Consider the following 21513-nt stretch of genomic DNA (forward strand, 5'->3'; position numbering starts at 1 on the left):
GCCTCCCAAAGTGCTGGGATTACAGGCTTGAGCCACCACGCCCGGCCTGTTAAAGAGAATTTCTAATGCTTTTCTGATCCTGAAACCTTATGGAAAGGTTAATGGAAAACACTGATGCTGAATTCGTTCATTCCTTCATGCATCATGTATTCTCTGGTCCCTTTGATGGTCTTGACTCTCTCATGGCCTCTCACTCATCCCTGTAGTGCCTTCAACAACATTCTCAGCAATCTGGGCCACGTGCTTCTGGGCTTCCTCTTCCTGCTGATAGTCTTGTGCCGGGACATCCTCCATCGGAGAGCCCTAGAAGCCAAGGACCTCTTTGCTATGGTGAGGAGAGAGTGGGTGGGAGCTAGGGAGGGTTATGGATCCAAACAGGATCTGCAAAGGAGTGGGACATCTGGCTTGATGGTGTGATGAGTTATTATGTGTAACAAACTGCATGAGACCAGAAGCATGGGCTTCCAGATTAGTGACGTCGTGGATATGGCACTATTCAATATCTATTGACCACCCTTTCTCCTTTTGCAGGAGTACGGGATTCCCAAACACTTTGGTCTCTTCTATGCTATGGGCATTGCACTGATGATGGAAGGGGTGCTCAGTGCTTGCTACCATGTCTGCCCTAATTATTCCAACTTCCAATTCGGTAATTAGAATTTATATCTACTATACAGATTTGAATCATGAGTCTCATCCTGGAACCCTCCCCAAAAATGTCAAAGTCATGCTTGCAAGGATCAAATGGCATTTTATGTGAGCTGAGGTGGTCAGAGAGGACCTCCACACACAGCATGATCTAATTGAGCAGTGAGACTGCTTTGGGATGAACGTTATGGAGAACCCAATTTATATTGGATTGAATAATAAGGACATCCAGATGTAGAAAGCGCTTGTGGTTGATTTATCTGGTGTCTCTGCCTTCATTTCTCTGTGATCTCTTTGATTGTACTAAGCCTGTTTGTTGGTTTTATCCTCAGGCTATCTTCCCTGATGGTGGCAAAAGTAACTATAGCAGCCCCCATCTTCATAGCTCCAACCAACAATTCCAGAGGAGGCGGCAAGCTGGGTTCCAGGAGACTTCCATTAAGAGCAAGGAAGCTGTTTTTTGAGAAAGCCACAGATAACATCCTTTCACACCTCAGTAGCTTAAATAGTCATGAGCCCATTTTTTTTAACAGCATCTGGCTCTGTCGTCCGGGCTGGCGTGCAGTGGCATGATCTGAGCTCACTGCAATCTCTGCCTCAAGGGTTCAAGTGATCCTCCTTCCTCAGCCTCCCTGTTAGCTGGGACTACTGGTGCACACCACCACGCCCAGATAATTTTTGCATTTTTTTGGTAGAGATGGGGTTTCACCATGTTGGCCAGGCTGGTCTCAAACTCCTAACCTCAGGTGATCTGCCTGCCTCTGCCTCCCAAAGTGCTGAGATTACAGGTGTGAGCCACGACACCCAGCCCCATGAGCCCATTCTTGAATCATTCTCTAAGCACTGGTTAGCTCAGACCCAGGTTGCTTCACCAATCAGCAAAAAAGGTGGGACTGTCTTTAGATCAATCAGCCCTGTCCCTGGAGCCAAAGGTGGGATTAGTTTTCCTGAAGCAAAGGGGCTGAGACAGTGTGCATTTCTGAATTGAAAGCGGATAGACACTGAGTTAGTATTGAGATGCTGTTAAGAAGGAGGAAGGGAAGAGCTGATGCTGTCTAGCAAGTAACGACGCCCTCCATGCTCAAGGATGAGGATTTTTTCAAACAGTCATTTAATGTTTGTGCTCCGGCTTCTGGTTGTTAACTCTGAGCACCACAGAACTCTGTCATATTTAATTTTTTTAAATTAGAAAACATTTTCAATAGAGAAAACTACAGAGAATGGTATCATTCACCACTCAGAACGAACAAATGTCAACACTTTTAAATATTTGCCTAGATCTGCTTTTTAGAGAATAAAGCACTGTGATAAAGTTGAGGTCCTGTTTTGACGCACTTTCAAACTTAATCTCCTCCTTCCTCCCCTAAAGGCAATAACCATGATTAATTTGATATTTACCTTTCTGGATTTTGTAATTTTTCTATATTTGTAGCAAATTAATAGTAGTTTATCATTCTGTGTTCTGCAGCCTTTTTTCATTCAAGAATATGTTTTCAAGATTTATCAATATTATATCAAGGACATGTAGTTCACTCATTTTTAAGGGTTTTCATATTGTATAACAAAAAGTATCACATTTCTCAATTCCTCTATTGAACAGCATTTAGATGTTGCCCATATTTTGCTATTATAGATAATACTACAATGAGCATCCTTCGTATGTCTCTTTGTATGTATGTAAGAGAAGTTCCTTGGGATACCTAGAAGTAGAATTTTTTAGTTACTTGGTCTGTGCACCTTCTATTTTACCAAAAACGGACAAATTTCTCTCCAAAGCATTAATTCCCACTCCCAATAGCTGTGTGAGACTTCCCGTTCCCCAGATCATCACTAACATTTGTTACTGTCAGACATTTAAAGTTCGTACCAAGTTTTTGAGTAATATGGAGGCATTGCATTGTTGTCTTAATTTGCATTTCCACAATTCTAATGCAGTAAGCTACATTTTATTTCTGGCTATTTTCCATCACTGGGCTATAAAGCTATAAATGTGCAGTAATCAATGTGGTTATATTTTAGGGTGCTGAGAACGACCTCCCACACCCATCTGGGGCTCATTTTATGGTCACACTGCCTACACTATCACCATTAGGAATTCTTTTGTTATTGCTGTTGAACACCAGTGTCTAAAACGCAAGGGAGGATAGTTGTTTGTTTATCGTATCAGACACTCTTCTTCCATGAAAGAGGAGTTATTTATTTATTATATCAGATGGTTTTTTTCTGTGAACTAAAGGGCAGCCTTAGAGAGGTTTAGAAGTAGAGTACGTGGAATCTGCCTAGAGAATGTTCCAGGAGGCTGACATGTTAGAGGTCTCCACACAGTCTGCAGGTAGCAAATAGTCCATGGATTGAAGTGAGGGGTACTCAGAGGCTGAAGAAGAATCTAGAAAATATCATCTGTCTGTCACCTACTGAATCCTGATCGTCTGGCTCCTCCTTTGGTCCTCAGACACCTCCTTCATGTACATGATCGCTGGCCTGTGCATGCTGAAGCTCTATCAGACCCGCCACCCAGACATCAATGCCAGCGCCTACTCTGCCTATGCCTCCTTCGCTGTGGTCATCATGGTCACCGTCCTTGGAGTGGTGCGTCCCCCACCTTCTTCCACCTGGCTCTCAAAAAGTGCCCCCCTAGATTCAATAAACAAACAGCAATCAAGTGAACGGGTTTGGATTAACCAAAATCCTCAGTTCATGACACACTTTTAGCATTGGCCTGCTCATGGCATAGTTTTATTTAGTTATTTAGTTTTTTGTTGTTTTTTTTTTTTTTTTCCAGACAGAGTCTTGCTCTATCACCAGGCTGCAATACAGTGGTGTGATCTCAGCTCACTGCAACCTCCACCTCTCGGGTTCAAGCAATTCTCCTGCCTCAGCCTCCTAAATAGCTGTGCCTACAGGCATGCACCACCATGCCTGGCTAATTTTTGCATTTTTAGTAGAGACGGGGTGTCACCATGTTGGTCAGGCTGGTCTCGAACTCCTGACCTCGTGATCCGCCTGCCTCAGCCTCCCAAACTGCTGGGATTACAGGCATAAGCTGCCGTGCCCGGCCTTGTTGGTTATTTTTAATAATGTATTAGACACCTGTAAAACCACCACAGGATAATTTTAATATAAAGCTAGACTTGACTCATGTGAAAATGGAATGGGGTATATAAGCTGACTGGAGAGACTGACTCGAAAAAACAGAAACCACTTTCTAAATATGCATGGGCAACACATGTTGGCTGTTTTGGTTATTTGAAGTGCATTCGCCCCCACTTTAGACCTGTTGTCTCTTCACCATTGCTATTCAACTGCCTCTCCTAGTTCTCTTTTCCATTTTCATTTGGTCCCTTAACCTTTTTTTCTTTTTTTCTGTCCCATGGGAGTAAGATTTGTGGGCGTTTCCAGAGGGAGAGAAAAGCAGAATGCACACACAGCTGTTTTTGACTCCTTACACATACAGGAGAGAGGATGATTTTGATGAGTTTTCTAGGGAAAACCCCAGATGAAGGTAACTTCCATCTTTACTCCTAGGTATTTGGAAAAAATGATGTGTGGTTCTGGGTCATCTTCTCTGCAATCCACGTTCTGGCCTCACTAGCCCTCAGCACCCAGATATATTATATGGGCCGTTTCAAGATAGGTGAGTCACCTGTTAATTCTCTACTAAACACCCAAATCCAACTTCAATGAAAAATCAGACATTGCCTTTACTTATGCTGAATGAAAGTGTTACTGGTCACCATGAACAAATGCTCTGGATTCTATGCCACTTTTAATAGCATATATTCTCTCCAAGAGCTTCCTCTCCCTTATAGGATAGTGATAAGTTATTACCACTAGTTCTACTTTCAGCTGAGAAACTAAGGTTTGCCACACCTCAGAGAGGAGGTATACCTCCAACCCTTGGTTGAAAACACTTTGCAGTCTGCCAAACTTTGACTTGTATTTAGAAAATGGTATGATCATCATACCACTAGTTCCACCTAGAGGAACATTTTTCAGTTTGCAGAATTCAAAGGGAGCATTTCTCTAACCACGCTAAATGGTTGTCAAGAATGAATTATATATTTTCAGATTCTAGGGCTGGAACTTTTGAGACCAACTTGCCAATCTTAGAGGCAGGATACCTGCTGAGCTCCCTCCGACTCATCAGAGAGCATTGCATGTTCTACAGAAATCACCTTGTGATATGCTGTTGGTCAGTCATCATATAAGGGAACAGATTCAAGCGGTTTTAGAGCATTTAAATTTTTAAAAATCATTTTAAGTTCCGGGAAGTTAGACTTAAATATCCTTTTGTCTATTTCAAGGAAAATTATTATATGTAAACATAGGCGTATCTCTGATATTAACAAAGCCCGGAACAAAAGTCCAAATAAAACCCTGCATAGCTTATGTGTAAGAACATCAAAGTCATAAAGCGGACTAAAAAGCTATTAAATACATGAAAGGAGAGAGGGAGGGAGGGAAAAATATACCTCCACTGCAACTTAGAAGGCCTAGCTTCAAATTTAAAATTCTTGGTTCCTCAAAGAACACTTTTTTCTACTTCTGGTTGTGTCTTAAGGAGCCTCACAGGTATGCATGTGGCACCTTTGCCCAACATCCGACGTTCATCCACATACCCCATAAATAGCCACCACTTGGCCATTCCCTGCCCCTAGAGGTATGCCTTAGTGGTGCCATCTGCCCTCAGGAGGATAGACAAAGGAAGGGGGCTAAGCAGGCCCTAGAGCAGGCTCGGAGCCTCTGGGCAGGTAGACACTTCTGGCACCCTGGAGTTCAGAATTTCAAGAAGGAAAAGAGGAGTCCTTTGGCCCTGCAGACTCCTCACTCATGAGGGAATAAGGCCTCTAAAATATGGGACCCTCTTGTCCAGGTCTAAGAGCAATTCTAAATAAATGAATGGCTTTAAGACTAGAAGACCGAATAGAGCAATTGCTCATTTTCAACGGTTAGTTCTTTTTCCATGGTCAGTAGATTTACCTCTGGCATGAACATAGCCAGCATACCTCCAAATCCCCCAGTTACTTGAGCCAGTTGTGTAGAACATTTGGCAGGGCACGCTGGTCATGCTGCTCCACCAGACAAAGGGTAAGTGAAGTCATACAAACTAAACTTTCAAAAGGAAAATAATTCGGAGCATTATTGTTCTGGTTTCTTCCAGAGTTGGAAAAATAAACTTGAGTGCAGATGTACGCAGTGGAGTGACCACTAATGCACAGGGGAGCTTTCATATATTTATACCACCTTTACCTTATGCAGTTTTACAATGCGAAATTATCCTATCTTTTAAAGGAAGTGAAATTTAGCGTATTATATTATGACCATGGAATAATTTGTTAGGGTCCCAACAGGAAAAAGATGTCACACACAAAGAAAGAGAAGGATTTATTCACAGAAGGACTATTCACAAGATGTGGATGGGGTAGAGGGGAATAAAAGGATATCATGGAAATTTGGGGTTAGCAGCAGTGAAGCTTTTACATCTATAAGCCCAAAAAGACAGGGAAGACATGGTTCCCAAAATGTGGAAGGAGACAGTTATGGGGGAAAAAGTCACTCTGAAAGGAGCAGTGACCTTTCATTGACATTCTGGCCAGCCTGCAGGAACCTCACAGGGAGGATGCCAGCAAAATAAGTCCTCCGAGCTCACTTTCCTTCCTTTGTCCCTGTAGTCTCCTCCTGGGATTCCCCATTGTCCAAGAAAAGTCAGAGAATCCACTGACGCCGTCCACACAGGCCTGCCTCCCCAGTGTGGTGGGTCCCCAGGAGAGAGACTCACCGCAAGTGGGCCTAGTACAGCAAATGGGAGCTAGCCAGCCCGTAGTTTAACTGAATATTTTCCATTTCCGTACCCATGGAGTCTTCCCCAGGTGGTTACAGATGAACCAGAGTCAAAAGAAAACATTCTATTTCGTCGTGACAATGACTGTATCTAAATGTAGTCCAAAGCCAGGAAGTTGGATTCGTGGGCAGTGTTCAGCTGACTCCAGCCTTTCTACCCATGTCATAAGCTGCCTTTGCTTTCTAATCACATGTCCTTTCTCTGTGGCCCCTCGGGCTACACAATCAAATAAATGTGGACACAGGAAAGGCAGCAGCAATGAGGAAGAACATTTAATCATTATCTCTCATAAACCAGAGAGCTGCTTCCCCAAATCACTACTGTGTCCCCCATTCCCAGAGCTCTGGAAAACGACCTCCAGGATTTCTCATGAGAGAGGCTGGATTATAAATTGGAAGTGGTGCACGAAAGTAGACAGGGAGAGAGAAAAGTCTCAATTCACTCTTTGAGGATTTGAAGACTTCTGAATGTTTGAGACAAGCAGAAAGATCCTGTGTTCTTTTTGACAAGTAAACATTACTTTTATAATCAAAAAGCAAAATTAAAGTCATCCATCTCAAGAAAAAATAAAATGACCAGTAGTTTACATGTTTGGCTGCTTTCTTACAATCTCTTCTTTTTTTCTCTCCTTTCTTCTCTGCTTCCTACTGATTCAGATGTGTCTGATACAGGTAATGTTCAGCCACCCTTTTCAGGGGTCTAGATTGCTTTTTTATCAAAGTGACCCACCTGGCTGTCCTGGCAGCCCTGCCCCCTGAACACCCTCTTTCAGGCTGGGCAGACCCCATGGGGGTGGGGAGCCAGAGAGAGGCTCAGAGGGGAGACTGCACTCCACCCCAGGCTGCTCCACGCCTCTTCTGGGATGCCACAGAGACAGGTGTCTTCCCTCCTGGTTAAATTGACCACGGGGGTAACCTTGAGGAGGAGCAGGATTCACAGCAGAGCTGAGATCCACATTCTGGAAAATGTTTACTTTGGGCAGACCCAGACTGGCATTCGATATCTGTGGTGTGGACAGCTCACAGAAACACAGCCCGCCTTTGAACCTGACTGTTCATGTAACATTTTAATGCACACACTCGCTGCATTTCATATCATCCTTTTCAACTGTGTTTAAAAAACCTTTCCTGTCTTTTTCTCCCCATCTTAACTTACCTTCCCTTGATGATTGTTTCAGTTCAGATAGATTTTCTGAACATGCTCAGCGAGCCTTTAGTTCCATTGTTACTAACTTATAACCACATTGAGAAATAACAGATCTGAACCTTCACAAGCTAAGATTTCTCATCTTCCAGAGAGAGCATGTGTTTTAAAGTAGATTGAGGAGACCCATAACATCTCTACTATAAAGAAAACACCACCAGAGTAAACTAAACAAAAAGAAGCTTAGCTGAAGGAGACAGAATAAGGGTCAGCCAGCCACCCATGTTATTTGCAAGTGCTTGTTGCTCATATCCATCTTCCTCGCTTTTCTGCTGAGTAATGCACGGATATGGCATCCCTCAATGACAATACCATTTTTCAAAGCAAATGCTTATTGCACACCTATTAGGTGCAAAGCATTCTAATGCATTTTAATGAAGTGAGGATGACATCATTCTGGCTCCAAAAGCTTGGGCCACTTCAGAGTATTTGTATTTTTGTTGACTAAGCCTTCTCACCATGCATTTTTGTATTATCAGCAGATTTGGGAATTTTCCGGCGGGCTGCCATGGTGTTCTACACAGACTGTATCCAGCAGTGTAGCCGGCCTCTGTATATGGTACGTGCATGTTCCTGTGTCCTTTGACCCTCTCCCAGGAAGTAGGGGAGTAGTAGGAGGGACAGGCTTGGGGCAGTCACTCAGGTCTCCTAAAATCAAGAGGTCCAGATGGCCCAGCGTGGCTAAAGGCCCGAGTGGGGAAGGAGCATGGTGCTTACTCTTTCTCATAAAAGTCAAGCTAACATGGTCCCATTTTTATAAACAAAATATTTGCTAGTATATAAAAAAGAAGAAACTACATCTACCCAACTGTTAAACAGTGATGATTATGGACACGTGGTGGGGAATAACACACACTGGGGCCTGTTGGAGGGTGGGGCGGCGGGGGGCCCATGGGAAGAGGGAGAGGATCAGGAAGAATAGCTAATGAATGCTGGGCTTAATACCTGGGTGATGGGATGATCTGTGCAGCAAAACCACCATGGCACACATTTACCCATGGAACAAACCTGCACATCCTGCCCATGTAACCCTGAGCTTAAAATAAAATTTGGAAATAAAAAATAATAATAACAAATTTTTTTTTTTTTTTTTTTTTTTTTTTGAGATGGAGTCTTGCTCTTGGCCCGGGCTGGAGTGCAGTGGCGCGATTTCGGCTTACTGCAACCTCAGCCTCCTGGGTTCAAGCAATTCTCCTGCCTCGGCTTCCCGAGTAGCTGGGATTACAGGCACGCACCACCACGCCTGGTTAATTTTGTATTTTTAGTAGAGACAGGGTTTCTCCATGTTGGTCAGGCTGGTCTGAAACTCCCAACCTCAGGTGATCCACCTGCCTTGGCCTCCCAAAGTGCTGGGATTACAGGCGTGAGCCACTGTGCCCTGCCCAATAATGAAATTTTTAAAAAATAAAATAAAAATAAATGAACAGTGATCATAGCTATGGGGAGGATCAAGACAGAGCACCCCTATAAATAATCATCCAAAGAGGTACCCTTGTGGAAGTGAAGGGCACACCACTAATAATTCCACCAGGACAGCAGGGGTAAACTAGGACTATCTCCAGCAAACTGGGACCCGTGGTCACTCCAGTCACATTCATTAGGAACTTACACTTCCACATTATGCATTTCTGTACTGTTTGATTTTCACAATGAGCAAGAATTTTTTATAACTTGTGCTTATTGCTTGGTAGTTGAAATATACTTCAGTGTATGATACATTTCTGTAGTGAGCTCAGAGCTCAGGGCCCTGGTCCCAGCTCTCTCTTGGCTCTCTGGTCAGTGATCTTGGGAAGGCTACCTTCCTCCTCTGAGCCCACTGCCCAGGCTTTACAAAGTGCTGCAGTCAGAACTAGTGATGCTAGTATGGCCTGGCACACAGGGATTTAGCAAGTACCTGCTAATCCTTTATAATCAGAATATTTTTTCTAAAGGAATATGGAAATCTGTGAGTACTCTAGAGCTTGGGCAGGAGCTATAAGCACTAAAAACAAGGGAATTGAGGCTGGAAGGTTTATTCAGGTGAGAATGAAAAAGTCTATTAGGACTTGTGAGTATTTTGAGAGGCAAGTTCTCCTGCTTACCTGTGAACCAGGAGAGGCAAGTAATGCCTTTGTTTTTTACATTAATTGATGGAGGCTTCCTTTTTTAAATAGACTTTATATTTTTTAGAGCAGCTTTATATCCACAGAAAAATTGAGCAGAAGGTGCAGAAATTTCCTACATACCCTCTGCCCCCACTCCCCCCACGCACAGCCCCCCCACTGTGGACATTCCAAACCACAGCGGTACATTGGTTACAGTTGATGAGCCTACACTGACACATCATTACTACCCATGTAAGGCTTACATTATATTAATGCTCATTCTTGATGTACGCTCATAGGTTTTGACAAGCGTGTTGACATGTACCTACCATTATAGTATCATATGAACCAGTTCCACTGCCCTAAAAATCCTCTGTGCTCAGCCTCTTCATCCCTCCCTCCCTCTTAAGTCTTCACAACCACTAATCTTTTTTCTATTGACACAGTTTTTCTTTTTCCAGAACGTAATTGGAGTCGTACGGTATAGAGCCATTTCATACTGACTTCTTCCACTTAGTAATGGGCATTTAAGTTTCCTCCATGTCTTTTCATGGCTTGATAGCTCATTTGTATTTAGCACTGAATAATATTCCATTGTCTGGATGTGCCACAGTTTATTTATTCACCCACTAAAGGACATTTTGGTTGCTTCCAAGTGTGGGTAATTATGAATAAGCTGCTATAACATTCATAGTTTTTTTTTCCATAGGCTTTTGTGTGGACATGAGTTTTCAATTCCTTTTGTTAAATATCAAACCATTGCTGGATTGTATGGCAATCATATGTTTAGTTTTGTAAGAAACTACGAAACTGTCTTCCAAGTGGCTGTATCGTTTGGCATTCCCACCAGCAGTGAATGTTACTGTTGCTCCACATCCTCGCCAGCATTTGGTGTTGTCACTGTTTGGGGATTTTAGTCTTTCTAATAGGTGAATTAATTTTTTTTTAATGAAGTTGCTTCCTCCAAATTGGATGGATCACCTAAAAGACAAAGAATTGCTACTTTTAAATAGTAGATGAGTGGTTATGCAAATTAAAGTATGATCAAATCTCTCCTAAAATTTTAAGTAGTATGCAAAGGACAGGGACAGATTGTGAATAAATCTCTGTCAGAGTAATTGTTATTTATTTATTTATTTATTTTGAAACAGAGTCTTGCTCTATCGCCCAGGCTGGAGTGCATTGGCACAATCTCAGCTCACTGCAACCTCTGCCTCCCAGGTTCAAACGCTTCTCAGGCCTCAGCCTCTCAAGAAGCTAGGACTACAGTTGTGTGCCACCACACCCAGCTAATTTTTGTATTTTTAGTAGAGACAGGCCTTCTCCATGTTGGCCAGGCTGGTCTCGAACTCCTGACCTCAGGTGATCTGCCCGCCCAAAGTACTGGGATTATAGGTGTGAGCCACCACACCCGGCCTATTGTCCTTTAAAACTGACCTTTTCTCCCGATTTTCTCCCCTACAAGACGGTATATTGTAGACATAGGAACCTGGGAGTTTCAGGACCACCTTGAAACCAGAGTAATGGGTACCAAACTAACTCCCTACAGCTGGGGCCTGAGAGTTGCAATTGTGGCTACCAAGTAGTACACCCCAGAAAAACAGTGCTCGGTTACATAGGACCAGTGGCAGAATTCTCTTAATTCTGTAATCAGCACATCCCATCAGCCTCCGCACTGAGAAGTGGGTCTGTTGGCGCAGCTCCACTAAACACTGGGGAGAAATAGAGTCCTACTTTGCTCACCACATTTTCTTTCTCAGGGATGAGGTCAGGTCTATTTGCAGTTAGAAGCCTTGCCATTTAGTCTTTGTATACAATCAGTGTCAGATCATAGGCAAGGCACTCTTAGAACCATAGAAAATGTTTTTCACCAATGCAATTGTTTTCCCATAGTTGCTACTTCCACTACAGTAGGTTAAAAGAAAAGAAGGATGTGCAGCCTCTCATTTGATGTTTTCTTTCCTCTTTTCCAGGATAGAATGGTGTTGCTGGTTGTGGGGAATCTGGTTAACTGGTCCTTGTAAGTAGTCTTATGAAAACATGTTTTTGCCTTTATTAATGTCCGCAACGTTGTGGTTTAGCTTTCCTTGACTGTCATTTTTACGAAGAAATCTGAAATTAAGGAGAAGGTAGGATTGCTTTTTCTAGAGACTCAAAAAAGGTAGTAGGACATTCTCATGTAGCAATTGTAGCCTCTCTTAAAAACACTGAGGCATTGAGTTCATTTGCTCAACAAGACAAACATCAAAACTCATTAAATCTATGTGGATACATTGGATAGATAGATGGTTGGATGGATGGATAGATGAATGGGTGGATGGATAGATAGATGATAGATAGATAGATAGATAGATAGATAGATAGATAGATAGATAGATAGATAATTATACCACTGATTGCAAAATCCAACATAGCTTTAAACTCTTTCACAGAACTTTCCATAAAGACTACCCAGAAGGCCTTCTTTTCTATAGAAGTTTTTCTTTTACTAAATGTATGTGTGTGTATGTGTCTGTGTGTGTGCAAGTCCCTCTTTTATTTCTTACCTTCCCAGTCTCTTTCTTTCTACCTACATCATTCTTCTTCCTCCTTTCCCATGGCCTTTGTTCCTCAAATGGCTCAAAATAGAACAGAACAACAGATGCATATTTTTGCTAGCCACAATTATTTTATGCAATTTATTCTCAATTTATACAGTTAAATTAGTGAAATGTTTTAGTGCTCACTCAAACAATAAGTAAGTTTAACTGCTTTTATTAGTAGCTCCTAGCTGATGAGCTCCTCAGGGTCACTGGCCTTTGACAAAAAAAAAAAAAAAGATTCCATAATCTCAGTGAACATTAAGGAATGAAGAGGCATGCCTTCAGAGGAAGCCGGAATCAAGTCATGAGAATCTGAGTCTTATTTGTGGGGCATGTGCTTCTGGAAGAAGCTTCCCATGTTGTCACCCCAGGGATTGCCCCAGGATAAGATATATACCATTTAAGGATTCCTCCTTTACTTGGGGGCAGGTCAAGATGAGAGGATTCTTGGGCAGTGGTCTGTTCTTGATCACCCTTCTAGCAGACTCCACAGTCCTGGTGGTCCTGAAAGAGAGGGCACTGGGGGGAGAAAAGGGACCAGCCTCTTGATAATGAACAGCCTTTGACTATCACCCCGGGGACTCAGAATCACTTGGCTTGTCTCCGTCTCTCACATAAGCAAAACCATATCCACAATCTGCTCACAAGACAAGGCAGATGGCCTCTCTTCATAGACAGCTCTGTGAGGCGAGAGGGCCTGTAGGGATGAAGGAGGTTCAATGACAGACTTCACCGTGATTAATGATAGTGGGCTACCTCCTTCCCAGTTGCTCCATAAAGACATGGAATGATTTCCCATGAATGTTATTTTAAAGGGAATTACTTTCATATGGTCCTGAAGAAGAAAAATGGTGTGTGTGCATACATATGTGTGTATTTACATATAGGCATAGAGATGTATGTACATACATATGCATATATATATATACACACACACACAGACAGAAAGAGAGAGAAAATGACAAAGCAAATGTAACAAAAAGCTAATAACTAGAGAATCTGAAGGAAGGATGTACAAGAGTTGCTTGGTATACTAAAGATTTCAAAATCTGGGAGAAGAAAATTTTCTATATTATACAGAACAAAGTCAGTTGAGGCCGGATGCAATGGCTCACACTTAGAACCACAATACTTTGGGAGGCTGAGGCAGGAGTATTGCTTGAGCCCAGGAGTTTGAGACCAGTCTGGGCAACATGGTGAGACCCTCTCTCAAAAAAAAAAAAAAAAAAACAAAGTCAGTTGGAATTCAAAATAAACAAAAAGAGTCCATTAATAGTAGCTTTACACTTTAAATACTTATGAATAAATTTTGAGAGATGTACACAATCTTTCTGTAGAAAATGTAATTATATTCTTAGGAGTCATAAGGAAAATTAAGCTAAATGAAGACAGACATCAGGTCCTGGGTGGAAAGATAACTATTGCAAAGATATCCTTTCTCAAGGTAATGTATACATTTAGAGTTAGAATAGTAATTAAGTTAATAAGGTTTTACGTTTTATTCTAAAAGTTATTTGCCTAGTTAGGCAAAAATTTCAAAGATCTTTGAAAAAGAGATTAACAGAAGGAGGGGCAGAGGTGACTAGCCCAGCATTGTCCAGTAGAACTCTCTGGAGTGATGTAAATATTCCACACATACAGTCCAATACAGTAACGATTGGCACATAGATACTGAAGACTTGAAATGTGGTTAGTGTGACTGAGGAAGCAGATTTTCAATTTTATTTAATTTCAATTCATTTTAATTTAAATAGCCACATGTGGCTACCAAGTGGAACAGTGCAGGCTGGCCTAATCAGATAATCTAGCATATTATAAAATGATAATAAAAGAGTGAGGCACTGATCTAAAATTAGAAATTAGAAATATGAATCAGTGAATCTGACTGGAGGACAGAAACCCAACTAGATAGAGATACTGAGATTTTGAAAAATATGTATGTGGATGTGTATTCATTAAAAACAATTTCAAAACAAGGAGATAAAGAATTATGTAATAAAGGACATACTATAACTGAATAGAATTTGGAACAAAATTAAAGCTAACTCCAACCAAAATTAACTTTAGCATTAATTTTAAAACCATGGACAGCTAGCAAAAATTTGATAATGAATGTCAAGCCAATCATGGAGATGATTTTGCTTCTATTCTAAGGAACTAATCTTAAATGAAAAAAATAAGCTCAATGTCTGAAAGTATTTACTCATTGCAGTGTTTCTTATAATAATGAAAAACCGAAGAATGTGGGAAAACACTTCACTTCCACAAAAGAGGAAAGATGATCGTTTACATTGCATTCAGTTATGGGAACTTTACATGGTTGTTAGAAATGAATGCTCGGAAGAAAGTGTAATAAATTAAAAGTTACTTATATAGGCAAGGCACCATGGCTCAGAGCTGTAATCCCAGGGCTTTGGGAGGCTGAGGCAAAAGGATGGCTTGAGGACATGAATCCAACACCAGGCTGGGCAACATAGCAAGACCCTGCCTCTGCAAAAAAATTTTTTAAGTTAGCTGTTAAGTGGTGGCATGCATCTGTAGTCCCGGCTACCAGAGAGGTTGAAGTGGAAGGATCGCTTGAGTCCAGGACGTGAAGGTTGCAGTGAGCCGTGACTGCGCCATTGCACTCTAGCCTGAGTGAGGGAGTGAGACCCCAACTGTTCAAAAAAAAAAAAGATACTTATATGTTAAAGTATTATTTTACAAATCTACTGTTCCATCACGAGGTAAGAGTTTAAAAACAAATAAAATAAACTAAAAATAAAAGTTAAAAAGAAAAGAAAAAGAAAAGAAACTGCCCCTTCCCCCTCCAGGGACTAGGGGATTGGAAAAGCCAGTAGTGTTACAAATCCACCTTCACGGCTGCCCACATTTCTCCCACGCCCGCAGCGCCCTCTTCGGATTGATACACCGCCCCAGGGACTTTGCTTCCTACATGCTGGGCATCTTCATCTGTAACCTTTTGCTGTACCTGGCCTTTTACATCATCATGAAGGTAAGAGCGAGCGCCGGGAGTGGCTGCGTCGGGCCCTCGGGCAGGCGAAGGCGGAGACCCCTCCATAAGGCCGCATCTGCTTCTTCCCCGGCAGCTCCGCAGCTCTGAGAAGGTGCTCCCAGTCCCGCTCTTCTGCATCGTGGCCACCGCTGTGATGTGGGCTGCCGCCCTGTATTTTTTCTTCCAGAATCTCAGCAGCTGGGAGGTAAGAGGCCAGTTTTCTTATCCAAAAAGAACTTCTCTCTCCAACTTGCCGTTTTGGCCTTTCTACCCCCCTCTCTTAATGTGTTTTCACAGTGTCTAAAATGAAAGTTTTCTTTACCAGGGACGGTTTTTAACAGCCATACATAAATGCACACTAACTGCGTGTGGTTATCATTCTCAGGGTGGCCCTTTATAAATCTGTAAGCACTATCGACATTGCAAACTTGGTCTTCATTGCATGTTGTATTACGACGCTGGTCCTAGTGGATGCTTAACGTGGTCAAGAGCCTGGAGTAGTGCATCTCCTCATCTTTCTCATAATCTCCATCCATCAACAAATACCCAGGCCGGGTGTGGTGGCTCACGCCTGTAGTCCTAGCACTTTGGGAGGCCGAGGCGGGTGGATCATGAAGTCAGGAGTTCGACACCAGCCTGGCCAACATAGTGAAACCCCGTCTCTACTAAAAATACAAAAAAAAATTAAGCAGGCGTGCTGGCGGGCCCCTGTAATCCCAGCTATTCGGGAGGCTGAGGCAGGAGAATGGCTTGAAACCGTGAGACAGAGCTTGCAGTAAGCCAAGATCGTGCCACTGCACTCCAGCCTGGGCAACAGAGCGAGACTCCATCTCAAAAAAAAAAAAAAAAAAAATACCCAAGCTCACATATCATTACGTCCCGTCCATAGATAGCAGAGCTGAAGCCTAAGAAATTACTGGTATATCTGAGGCACAGAACAGGAAGAAGTCTTAGCATTCCATCACAACAGTCACCACAATAGATTTTAGAACATATCTGTCACTCCAGAAAGAAACCTCATACACATCAGCATTCACTCCTCACTTCTCCCTAACCCGTTTGCCCTAAGCAACTACTAAATCTACCTTTGTCTCTGTATATTTGCTTATTCTGGACATTTCATGTAAATGGAATCACACAATACACGGCCTTTGTGTCTGACTTCTTTCCCTTATGTGTCCTAGGTTCAAGCATGCTGTAACATACATAGTACTTCATGTCTATTCATTGCTGAATAATATTCCATTATACTGACATACCACATTTTATCCATCTGCTCATCAGCTGATTGACAGTTGGATTGTTTCTATTTTTTGTGTCATTATGAGTGATGCTGCTGTGAATATTTGTGTACAAGTTTTTTTCTTGAGGTAAAATATACGTATAAAATTTGCTATCATTACCATTTTAAAGTGTGCCATTCAGCGGTCATAAATACACATACATTCTTTTGTTTTTCCCCTCATCTCCCTCTCCCCCCACCCTTCCTGGACTCTGGTAACTACCAAACTATTCTCTATCTTCATGGGATCCACTTTTCTAGCTGTCTCATATGAGTGAGAACATGCAATATTTGTCTTTCTGTGCTTCACTTATTTCACTTAACATAATGGCCTCGAGTTCCATACATGTTGCTGCAAATGGCAGGATTTTATTCTTTTTTAAGGCTGAGTAGTATTTTATTGTGCTTGTATGTATATGTACATTGTCTATGTAGATATGTGTATCATATTGTCTTTGTCCGTACCTCCGTTGATGGGAACTTAGATTGATTCCATATTTTGTCTATTGTGAACAGTGCTGTAATAAACATGGGAGTGCAGATAACTCTTTGACATACTGATTTCTTTTCTTTTGGAGATATATCAAGTAGTAGAATTGCTGAATCATATGGTAGCTGCATTTTTTTCTTTTTTCTGTTTTTTGTTTTTCTTTTTGTTTTTGTTTTTTGTTTTTTGAGATGGGGTCTTCCTCTGTCTCCCAGGCTGGAGTGCAATGGCATGATCTTGGCTCACTGAAACCTCCGCCTCCCAGGTTCAAGTGATTCTCCTGCCTCACCCTCCTGAGTAGCTGGCATTACAGGCGCCCGCCACCATGCCCAGCTAATGTTTTTTGTATTTTTAGTAGAGACGGAGTTTCACCATGTTGGCCAGGCTGGTCTCAAACTCCTGACCTTAGGTGATCCGCCTGCCTGTGCCTTCCATGGTGCTGGGAATACAGGCGTGAGCCACTGTACCTGGCCGTAGCTCTATTTTTAGTTTTTTAAGGAACTTCCAAACTGTTCTCCACAGTGGCTGTATTAATTTACATTCCCACCAACAGTGTGTGAGAGTTCCCTTTCCTCCACATCCTCGCCAGCATCTGTTATTGCCTGTCTTTTTTGATACGAGCCTTTTTAACAAGGGTAAGATGATATCTCATTGTAGTTGTGATTTGCATTCTCTGATGATCAATGATGTTGAGCACCTTTTCATATGCCTGTTTGTCATTTGTATGTCTTCTTTTGAGAAATGTCTGTTCATATCTTTTGCCCATATTTAAATTGGATTTTTTTTTTTGCTTAGAGTTGTTTGAGCTCCTTATATGTTCTGGTTATTAATTTCTTGTCAATGGATAGTTTGCAAATATTTTCTCCCATTCTGTGGGTTGTCTCTCCACTTTGTTTGTCATTTCCTTTGCTGCGCAGAAACTTTGTAGCTTGATGTAATCTTTCTTTTCTATTTTTGCTTTGTTGCCTGTGCTTTCGAGGTCTTTGTGTACAGGTTTTTGTGTAGATGTATGTTTCCTCGGAAGCTAACTTTTCGAACCAGACATCTAGTAGCATTTTTGTAACTTTCCAGATGTTCAATTCTTTGAACTGAGGGAATCTTGCCCATGTTCTGCCTCACCTTCCTCCAGGGAACTCCGGCCGAATCCCGGGAGAAGAACCGCGAGTGCATTCTGCTGGATTTCTTCGATGACCATGACATCTGGCACTTCCTCTCTGCTGCTGCTCTGTTTTTCTCATTCTTGGTGAGTTCGTATCTATCTTTTTGTGACTTCCTTCTCTCTTTACATCTTGTACTCTCATTTTCTTCTTCTGATCTTCCTTACATTGTTTTTTCATATTCCTCTCTAATTTTACTTTCTATTTCCCCCTTGTAATTCAATATACAGACCATCTTATTTCTTTTATAAATTTTATATCCTTTGGTTAGATCTTTAGTTTTTCTTTTACCCTTCAATATCTTTAGACACAGAGGGACAAAATTATTTTCCCTAAGTTGCACAGCACATTTTTTCTGAATTGGTTATTAGACCTACATGCCCGAAATTCCCCCAGGAACCACTTTTAGCAATTCTGATAACATTGGGTTATTCCTTCTCATGCCATACTCACATTCCTCCTCCTCCTCCTCCAGTCTCCCTGAATATTTCACAAATATTTTACATATTCCTTAAGTGGCTTGAGATAGCAGCCACGCCTCTGTTGCCTTCTGATCAGTCTGTCCCAAAATCTCTCCTGTAGTTTCTCTGTTTTTTTGCCCCAACCCTTTCTCAGAAGCCATGCATATTTATATCAACCCTGAATTATTGTTCCATCCTTTAATCCTAACTTTGACTTTCCCCAATTAAAAGTCCATGGTGCCTGTAGGCAGGTTCAATCGACAATTAACAACCCTACTAGACTCCCAGGCTCCAGACCTACTAGACGCCTGGGCTCCATGCTAAGTGGGTTCAGGCGGGCCGTATAACTTCAAGAGTGGAGCAGGGCTACCCCCTAGTGGCCAGTTTGGGAAGCTTAGCCAATCTGTATAAACGTTCCTTGTCTTTTACTTCTGATCGTCACCTTCATGAGAGAGACAGAGACAACAAAAGTGGAACCAAAGGTTCCACGTGGGGACAGTAGTAGTCGAGGGAACTAGAAATGGAGGAGAAGGGTACATTTCTTATATAGCAATACTCTATCCAACAGGACTTCATTCCCTTTGACTCTTGACCTAAATGTCCCCTAAGTAATGACTTCCCAGGCCACCCTATCAAAATTTTGTACCTCCCCATACCTGATACTTCCTATATTCCTTCCATTATTTAACTTATATCCTTAGCACTTATTACTATCTAATGGGCTATATTTTACTCATGTATTTGTTTCATGTCTAAAGCCCTCTTTAGAATGTAAGCTACATGGAGAATAGGGATTTTTGTCTCTTTCATTACAAACTATATCTCCATAGCATCTGGAATAGCACATCATAAACCTTCACGAATATTTGAATTAATTGACAAATGAATTGTATAATTAGAGTAAGTGCCTACTAAGAGCAAGGGATTGCAGAGAGCTGCAGAAGGCATGAGAATGAGAGGGAACTAACAGTTTCCAGTCTGTGGGCGTCTCAGAGAGAAAACAGGACTTAGTGTGGCAGTGACTGTCCATTCCTTTCATTTCCCTGTCCCTCTCGTTTCAGGTTTTGTTAACTTTGGATGATGACCTTGATGTGGTTCGGAGAGACCAGATTCCTGTCTTCTGAACCTCCAACATTAAGAGGAGGGGAGGGAGCGATCAATCTTGGTGCTGTTTCATGAAAATTACAGTGACCGCAGCAAAGTAACCACTGTCAGATGCTCCACTCACCCTCTGTAGAGCCAACTCTGCTTTCACACAGGAAGGAGAGGGCCTGCGGGAGATTTAAACCTGCAAGAAGGGAGGCAGAAGGGGAGCCATGTTTTGAGGATAGAGGCAAACCTGAGGAGCTGAGAAACACTCACTCCTTCCATGTGCAGCTCTGGGAGTACAACAGGGACAGGCACTGCATCCAAGTCAACTCGCCATCTTGGGGCCCCTCCCACCCTCAAGGAGACTTGCCAGCAATGGCAGAATGCTGCTGCACGCTTCCCTCTGGTTGTCGCCCTGCCCAGAAAGGCCAGCAGCTTGGATTCCTGCCCAGAAACTGTGTTGGCCCCCTTCACACCTCTGCAACACCCGCTGCTCCAGCAAGAGGATGTGATTCTTTAGAATATGGTGGGGAGGTGACCCCAGGCTCTGCCCTACTGGGATAGATGTTCTAGTGGCACCAGCTAGTCACCTCCCAGAAGAAACTCTGTATATTTCCCCTCAGGTTTCTGATGCCATCAGAAGGGCTCAGGAGTGGGGTTTGTCACGCATTCCTATTAACAAGTAACTGTCACTGGGACCAAGGCCTGGGTGCTTACATATTCCTTCGTGTCTCACTGACCTGTGTGGACCTCATCACTCTGACTCTGCCTTCTTGGAAAGGCCCTGTCACTCCACAGATGTCTGGCCAGCTTCAAGGCAGAAGGAGAAACAGGAAAAACTCTTTTAACAGCAGCACGAACAAGAGAAATGACTAACCATACTAAAAGACTGGTAACAGCAGCAGCAGCCAGACAGGCCTCACCTTAGGGACTTGGGCTGCCAGAGCAAATTCAGCAGAGTGAGCAGTGCTTTCTTGGCCCTCCCATTCACACAGCGCAGTTCTGTGCCCACATCACCTTTAGGGAAGAAATCAGTGTTCTAACCAGGGACACTACTTCAGGAGTCCTCCACAGCAAGTCTGCCATCTGTCACTTTATGTAGATCAGGGTTCTAGACTTCCTCCCTGAAGTTCTCAGAAGCAACTCTCAGGATGCACAGCTAATCTAGTATTGTCTCTCGGTTGCACCTGACTCTCATTCTCTCCCCAGTAAGGTGTTGGCAAGCTCAGCATCCAGGTTCCACTCTCACACTGTCTGGCATCTCTGAGTCTGAGAAGTCCTACATTGACCAGGCTCCCTTGTTGCCTGGAGTATGATGTAATCAGAAAATAGACACATAAATGTGCACATGCGTATATATTTGCTTGTGAAATTAAAGTCACCTCTCGCCTCTGCTTTCCTGATCATTTGTTAGAGACATGGATCAGGAATTTTTTAAAATGATTATTCTTTCTCTGAACTATTTGCATTGTGTTCATAAATCCATTTTAGAAGTTTGAACAGCAAGCTTTTCCCGATTTTCAAAACACAAAGATGCTTTCAGTGAACTATTCTGTGATTTTTTTAAAAGTCCCCAAATGTGTACTTAGCCTTCTGTTATTCTTTATTCTTTAAGAAGTGTTGGCTTCCATTGACCATATGAAGGCCACCAATTAAATGGTTAATCCAACATGTAAAAAAAAT

At 42.3% G+C, this 21513-nt stretch overlaps 1 protein-coding gene and 1 pseudogene across 3 annotated transcripts in view; both read left to right on the plus strand.

Moving 5' to 3' along the window:
• SIDT1 (SID1 transmembrane family, member 1) overlaps positions 1-20390 on the plus strand; it is a 90231-nt gene extending 69841 nt beyond the window's left edge. Inside the window, exons 16-26 of one of the 2 annotated variants that reach the window (XM_011940576.1) lie at positions 207-330; positions 532-649; positions 3101-3237; positions 4174-4282; positions 7147-7161; positions 8176-8252; positions 11751-11797; positions 15249-15354; positions 15449-15559; positions 18253-18366; positions 19803-20390. In XM_011940576.1, coding sequence (XP_011795966.1) covers positions 207-330; positions 532-649; positions 3101-3237; positions 4174-4282; positions 7147-7161; positions 8176-8252; positions 11751-11797; positions 15249-15354; positions 15449-15559; positions 18253-18366; positions 19803-19865 — 1021 coding nt within the window. In that variant the 3' untranslated portion in view covers positions 19866-20390. The remainder of the gene's footprint in view (positions 1-206; positions 331-531; positions 650-3100; positions 3238-4173; positions 4283-7146; positions 7162-8175; positions 8253-11750; positions 11798-15248; positions 15355-15448; positions 15560-18252; positions 18367-19802) is intronic. The other variant, XM_011940577.1, reaches the window with a different exon arrangement.
• Positions 19809-21002, plus strand: LOC105510691 (annotated as a pseudogene). Its single transcript, XR_001001593.1, has one exon. The product of XR_001001593.1 is annotated as an uncharacterized LOC105510691 (transcript).
• Positions 21003-21513: the final 511 nt, after the last annotated feature.

This window comes from Colobus angolensis, unplaced genomic scaffold (genome assembly GCF_000951035.1).
Source record: "Colobus angolensis palliatus isolate OR3802 unplaced genomic scaffold, Cang.pa_1.0 Scaffold190, whole genome shotgun sequence".
NCBI classification, from domain to species: Eukaryota; Metazoa; Chordata; class Mammalia; order Primates; family Cercopithecidae; genus Colobus; species Colobus angolensis.